Consider the following 7,710-nt stretch of genomic DNA (forward strand, 5'->3'; position numbering starts at 1 on the left):
TAGTAAATGTAATAAAAATGCTTCACTGAACATAAAGAAGGATTTTTTTACTTGCTGAAGCTGTTTCAGCACCATGGAGAGCAAAGAGCTGCAACACCGTTAGGAAAGTAAAACAGAAACTTTTCTGTTAAAAATCATCTACAATTCAACAGAAATGCTGGGATTAAAACTTTTTCACACATGGGCCAAAATTATCAAATAAAAAGGACCTGCAGGCCAAAAAAATTATTTTTTTCCTCCTCAATAATAAACAATACTTTAATTAGACAAATAGAGTAGTTTAAATTTGTGTTGAAACTTATAGTAGATCCCAAACTTTAAAAGTTTTTTTTGTTTGTTTGCCTCATTAAAAGACAGACGACCAGTTTTCAGATTTATTAAGTTCTCGACTGAAATAAAAAGAGAAAAAGATTTGGACAAATCTTGTCAATAAAATGTTCTGCCACAGAAATCATTACCATCTGAAATCAGAAGCTATCAGGTTAGGATGGACGCTAAAAGAATGTAATAATTATTGAATAGTGAATAAAAACATTCTAAAAGTTGATGTTTGTAAGGGTCAGAGGTCAAGGCTGTTTGGGGTACGATGGAGAAGTTTGGGAAGCTGCTTTGTAAGGCGTCGTCCTGCAGAACAATGATGAGACCGATTTGTTATTCTTTCCTGGGTTATAAAAAGTAGTGATGGTCCTGAAGGTGTGAATCTTCCGGATGAATTAATTTTCAATTGATAAATTGAATCCCGTCCCTTTAAGGCTGCAAGTTTTACCCAATATGGAGTTTTGATGCTCAGAAGAGCAAAAAGTGTTAAATATTTTCACTGAGTGCTGCTTTGAAAATAAACCACGCCTGAGCTAAGGGAGCCAAACTGGACTCCTGAAGTCATCCCACTGCTGGTTGGTGCTCACACACACACACACAAACACACACCCCCCCACACCCCCCCCCACACACACACACACACACCCACACACCTGAATACAAACACACACACCTCTCAACACACAGACACTAGTGAAGTAGACATCTGACTTGCTGCTTTATCATGCAGAGGTGCCAGAATGCTCTTGACTTGATCCATGAAACGATGAGCCAACGTTGACTGTCTGCTGTGTGTGTGTGTGTGGGTGTGTGTGTGTGTGTGTGTGTGTGTGTGTGTGGCATCGGGGTGTGTAGGTGTGTGTGTTGCCATGTATTTAGCCTCGGCCGGCGCCGGCTGCAGGCTCAGCCTCGGCATCAGGACAGCATGAAGACGGTGGTGGTTTTCACTGCGTTGGCCTTGTTCTGGCAGCACAGTCTGGTTACTGGGCACGCACTGGGACGGCCCTCGCTTCCCAGTAACCTGGACCAGTTAAAGGTAGGAGAACCAGCTCAGAGTCACTGTGGGTGGAGGGTTTATGGCAGGGGTGTCCAAACCTTTTGTCAAAACCGACAAGTCAATAGAACTCACGGGTCAAAAAACACCCAACCCAAATTTAAATAAATAGAAACATTAAAATAAAAACAAGCAGTAAAGTTGTTTGATTTTGTTGGGGTTTTTTTTTTAGAAATAATCCAAAACTTTAAAATCATTTAGTACATTTTCTGTAGTAAAAGAAACTTAATTTCAAATCTTTTGGGCTTGATTGAACAAATTTATTCAGTTATAAGAAAAAGATCTGAGTCACTTTCTGTCAAAACACTTGCTATATTTAGCAAAGCTTAACAAATTAAATAAAAGCAGCAAAGTCAGATTTTCAGAAAAAGTCAGTTTACTTTGTGTTCTACTTTATATTTTCTGCTGTAAGATAATTACAACATAAACAACATAAAATATTATTTTTCATCAGGGTAATAATTTTACCCTCACTAGGCTAAATTTGTGTTATTCTTGGGGGGCCGCCCAAAATCACTCCAAGGGCCACAAATGGCCCCTGAGCCACACTTTGGGCACCCCTGGTTTACGCTTTGATGGAGCTAAAAGTGAGATGGAAACGGGCTTCATCAGTCAAATGTTTTCTTAAGGCAGCCATGTTGGATTTTTTTCCTGTTTTTAGGTGACATTTTTATTCCATTTTTAAATATTTCTCTGATATTTTCTGTCCTTATTGATAAGTTAAGTTAATGACGCAAAACATACATGGATGAATTGGATTCATTATGGTCTTGTGACTATCGGGTTAAAATAATATATATATATATTCATATTTAAACTGTCAGTAGCATCATTTAAACTATTAAAAAGGTAATTTTGTAAAATTCGGCCATTTTGCTGTTCATGTTGGTTAACCCAGAACGTCGACCCAGTTATGGCCTTACAGTGTAAATGTTGTTTTTAAATGGTTGCACAAAAATTATTATTATTGTGATGAATTGATGACAAAAGTTTCTTCCTGTGACATCTGCTTCAAGAATAAGTCATTGTATGTACAAGTAGTATGTAGAAATGTAATGTAGAAATTAAAAATAATAATAGGATATCTATATTAGAAAATGCATTTTAAAAACAGTTTCTATTTCTATTTGCTTTATTTCTCTTTTCTCTCTTTCTACCAAAAACTGGATGATAAAACTCTCCAGTCTGGTGTTTAATAACAATTATTTTTAAAGACATTTTTGCTTACAATGATCTCATAATTAATTTCATTTGTTGTTTCTTTTATTATTATTTTTTTATTCATTTTGGATATTTAAAATGTGTTCAGGTTCCAGTGTTAATTACAATTTAAAGTTTATTGATTTATGAGAATTTGTTCTTATTATTTTTGCCATTATCATAACTTTGGTTGAAATAGTCTGAAAAAACCAAAAACAATATTATTGTTTATTGCAATAATTTCTGGGACATTTAACATAAAGCATAGCTTGTTACTGTGACAGAACTACTTTAAACCACAAAAACTTTTCCTCAGAAATGTGAAGAAAAATAAAAGAAAGCTCAATTCTTTTAAGAATATAACAGAAAGATATTTTTGTCCCTCATTGCAGAAATTAATGTTTGTCAGCTGCAAATGAAAGGCAAAGAGAAGCATGCAGATTCACATAAAAACAGCAATAAATGCAAAAAAGAAAATCAGGTTATGCAAATTAAACTTTCACAAGAAAAAACTGCAGTTACAATAAAACAACATATTCAGGTTCTAAACAGTCTAAAATGTACAATTAATGTAAAAAGAAATTTCTAACAATAAAATCTAAAACTGTTTAGATAACAGACGGGAGGGTTTAGAGTTTAACCGCTGCTGAAAGGAAGGACCTTAGATAACGCTTCTTGGTGCAAAGGATGTCTGATGTCACCATCCACAAAAAATAAATAAATAAATGGCCTGGAAAAATAATGTGCGTAAAGAAAAAAAGCTGAGTATGACAAAAATAATGGAAATAAAAGTAAATAATGACGATTTATTCTAATTTTCAGTCTTTCTGGATGGTAAAGATAAAGATGTTAGTTTTTCAGACTAAAAAACATCCTGAGTTTCTTCCACAAAAATAAAAATTAAATCTGCAAGGCTGGAAAACCTGATATTTATGTTACTGTTTAAATGTTTCACTTTGACAGAAAATTGATATTTAGTTTACGCACAGGAGCAAAAATCCCAATAAAATTTGTTTTAAAACATTTATTCTTTAGCAATATCTATATTGATTCTAGACCTGTCACAATAACAAAAGTTACTGGACAATAAAATAAAGGTCAATATTGTTGTTTTGAGACCATTTTCTAGTAATATAATGCTACAAATAATGCAGGAATTAATTGATTTATTGACTATTGTAACATAAATAGTAGATTGTGCCTCATAATTTGAAGCGTTTTTCTCTGAATCAGATTAACTTGGAGCCGTTTTTACCTGTGCAGTCGCTGCTGGAGCGGATCGAGGAGACTCTGGCTGACGGAGCTCAGGAGGAGTTGGATTACGAGGAGCCGACCCGGGAAGCCGAACCGAGCCGGGACGGGAGCCCGGAGCAGCAGAACCGGCCGTCGGAGACGAGTCAGCGGAACCGGCTGAACGACCTGCTGCTGAGCCTCAGGAAGCGGGCCTCCAGCTGCTTCGGCGCACGCATGGACCGGATAGGAAACATCAGCGGCCTGGGATGCAACAGCGGCAGAGGTACCACACAGGGTCTACGTCAGGGGGGTCCAAAGAGCGGCCCGGGGGCCATGCGGGGCCCTCTGAAGGATTTTCAGTGGCCACCTGACTTTAATTCAAGAATTAAGCAAATCTGGCCTGAAAGCGTAGTTTGAACCGAGGTGAATTGAGGTGGCCGATCGCCGATTACCGATCTTTAAAAAACCTGACCTGTCGGTTCTGATTCTGGCCGATACCAATTTATTTTTTGTCTGAAATGTTGCTAAATATAGCAAGAAAATGGATGAGTTGGTTTACTCCGTCACTTTTTATTTACTTAGCTCAACGTTTAACTAAATATGTAGTTAACTCTGAGCTAGCTAAATGTTGTACAAGAGCTACATAGTTAAATTGCTTACTAAACATTTGTTGGGAGCGGAACATTTAGTTAAATTAAATGTTTAGCTTATCAACTAAATGCTTAGCTTCCTAATAAATATTTAATTGGGAGATAAATATTTATTTTGTACACTAAATATTTATCTTCAAATTAAACATGAAATTTGTAGCTTTATGTGACCTCATTACCATGATTAGTTTTCATCTTCTTTTGTACAACATTTCAGCTAGCTCAGAGCTAACTAAACATTTAGCTAGCTCAGAGCTAACTAAACATTTCAGTTAGCTCAGAGCTAAATAAACATTTAGCTAGCTCAGAGCTAACTAAACATTTAGCTAGCTCAGAGCTAACTAAACATTTAGCTAGCTAAGAGCTAAATATTCAACTAACTCAGAGCTAACTGTTGTAGAGCTAAGTCGTTAACTTGTTCATTAAAAATATTTAGTTGGGATCTAAATATCTAAGTGTTTAGCTTATTTTGTACACTATATATTTGGCTTCTAACTAAATATTTAATTTGGAGCTAAATATTTAGTTTGCTAACTAAGTATTTAGTTTGAAACGGTGACATTCATAAATTAAATAATAACATGGAAATAAAATGACTTTAAAAAATTTACTTTTTATTTTTTGAGAAGGTAAATATCCCAAATATTGATGTTAAGTTTTGTGTAACTTTATGAACGAACCCCCATACTTAAAAACCTCAAAACAAAAATGGAACTAAAACTTCCCCTTAAAAGGTTTATATACTCTCCCAAATATCCATAAATAATTTTTCTGTGTTTGTGTTTTTCCCTCCAGGGTAGCCGGACAGATAGTTGGATTATTATGAGCCTGAAGCCATGATTCTGTCATCCTGCTCCGGTGAAAATTGATTATTGATCATGTAAATATGAGCGGTTCACCAGTGGTGTGTCGTTTTTACTCTGTGTGTCGTTTTCTAACACAAACATAAAATTAAAGGTAAAAAGAAAAAAAACAACTTATATATATCCATCCATTTTCTAACACCCTGGTCCCTGGAGGGGTCGGGAGGTGCTGCTGCCTCTCCAGCAAACGTTTTGGGCGAGAGGCGGGGTCACCTGGACGGGTCACCTGGACGGGTCACCTGGACAGGTCGCCAGTCTGGACAAACAACCAAACACACTCGGAGAATTTAGAGAGACAGTCATGTTTTTGGACTGTGGGAGGAAGAGAGAACCAGAGAGAACCCAAACATGCAAACTCCGTGCAGAAAGACCCCAGACTGGGAATCAAACCCAGGACCTTCTTGCTGCAAGGCAACAGCTCTACCAACTGCGCCACTGTGTAGCCCTTTGTAGTTTCATTTAATTTAATTTATTAGTTTTAATGATGTATACAAAAGTAAAAACATTGTTCATGTAAGATCTATTTGTAAGATCTATAAATGCCCACCATGAAAATGTTTTACTAGTGTAATCATTTAGAATTTTTTTTGTTTTGTTTTCATCATAAATGCGTAAGAAGCATTTATTGATAAAATGTGGAAGTATTCTTGTTGCTTTGTTGAAACTAAACTAACAACGAAAACAGTTTCCTTAAAAATGGTTTCATTTCTCCTCATGTTTAATTAAGGATACAAACTAAATATTTAGATTATTTCTCTTACTAATTAAATATTTAGCTTCAAACTAAAGATTTAGCGGAACAACTGGATGTTTAGTTTGGAGCTAAATATTTAGGTTGCCAATTAAATATTTAGTTTGAAACTGTGACATTTATAAATAAAATTCTGTTATGACAGACTAAATAATAATTTGTGAGCTAAATATTTAATTAAAAAGCTAAATAAGACAAATTTAAGCTTTGTAATATTTAAGTAGAAAACTAAATAATCTAATATGTAATTTAGCTTACCTAGCTAAACTAAATAATTTTAACTAAATAGTTTATTTAGCTACAATTGTTTACAAACAAAAATAATTTGTAAACTATGTTTAGTATAAAAACTAAAAATATTTAGTTTCTCCACTGTATATTGAGTAACTAAATATTTAGTTGCAAATATTTACAACAATTTAGATAGTATATATTTAATTTAAAAACTAAATATTTAGCTTATTTAGCTCGCTTATTAAATATTTAGTTGTAAATTGCCATTTACAAATGAAATTCTGTTATGTCAGACTAAATGACCCCAAATTATTGCTGTTAGTTTTTTAGTTTATAACTTTACAAACAACAATCAAACCACTTTAACTTTCAGTACCGCCAAAATAAATGTCCTGATTTATTTCCACAAAGAGCTGGGGGGCGGGGCTTGTTCTGCTTTTACACTTCATTGAATATTTGGAAATGATTTCAGCTTTAATGGTTTAGTTACGTTACATAAATCTTTCAGTAATGTTAAAATTGACATTAAATCTCCATATGTCCAAATTAATACACGTTTTTAAAGAATGTTCTAATTTTTTATGACTGTATGTGATATAAGATATTACAAACATAGTTTTATTATCCTCATCAGCTGACTGTTCTTCATGTAAATCTGTTGTTGATTTGAATCCACTTTTATGTGTCTGATGAATCTGAAGATGAGATTAAACAAATTAAATAAAGTGATTCCAGACCAATCAAATCCTGTTTGGTTTCTATCATCATGAGTGTCACAACAGAAGGGAGACGCAATAAAAACAGTAAAACTGTTTAACAAGATTCAGAGATGAATATACAGAAATACTGAAACACAAAGCAGATTTCAAGCAAAACAGAAATAATCAGCTTGACAAAAACCCAGAAAATACTGACGCTACCTAAAGGATGAGAGGTGCAATAGATATAAAAAAGGTCAACATAAAATTCTGCCAAAAACTTTTAGAAAAAAAAGAAGAAATCTCTGAGTTTAAAAAGTTGAAAATTTGCTAGAAAAAAAGAGACATTTTCTGAGTTTTAAGCATAAAAAATTTTCAACTTTTGTCAAAATTTTTGAAGGTTTTCAAGTTTTTTCTAGAACATTTTAGGTTTTTTTTGGCAGAAATTTGCTCCCTTTTTCCTCTCCAGTCAGGCTGTAGATTAGAGCAAGTTGAGTAAATTTCTGCCAAAAAGTTTTTTCCTAGAACATTTCTGGGACTAATCTCAAAATTTCATTTTTTTTCTATAGCAACTTTTCAAGTTCATACATTTTCCTTTCTTGTTCTAAAAAATTTTGCGATCAATCTAAAAATTTCTGAGGCTTTTTGCCAGAAATGTACTCATCTCCTCATCTTCGGAGGCCGTAATTCGCCGCCATCGTAGGTGTGA

At 34.2% G+C, this 7,710-nt stretch overlaps 1 protein-coding gene across 1 annotated transcript; it reads left to right on the forward strand.

Annotated features, from left to right (window-relative positions):
* Positions 1–1,210: 1,210 nt before the first annotated feature.
* nppa (natriuretic peptide A) lies at positions 1,211–5,435 on the forward strand. Its single transcript, XM_032566766.1, has 3 exons — positions 1,211–1,354; positions 3,836–4,088; positions 5,251–5,435. The coding sequence occupies exons 1-3, from the start codon at positions 1,244–1,246 to the stop codon at positions 5,253–5,255; spliced, it is 369 nt and encodes a 122-aa protein (XP_032422657.1). The 5' UTR covers positions 1,211–1,243; the 3' UTR covers positions 5,256–5,435.
* Positions 5,436–7,710: the final 2,275 nt, after the last annotated feature.

This window comes from Xiphophorus hellerii, chromosome 1 (genome assembly GCF_003331165.1).
Source record: "Xiphophorus hellerii strain 12219 chromosome 1, Xiphophorus_hellerii-4.1, whole genome shotgun sequence".
Classification (NCBI taxonomy): domain Eukaryota; kingdom Metazoa; phylum Chordata; class Actinopteri; order Cyprinodontiformes; family Poeciliidae; genus Xiphophorus; species Xiphophorus hellerii.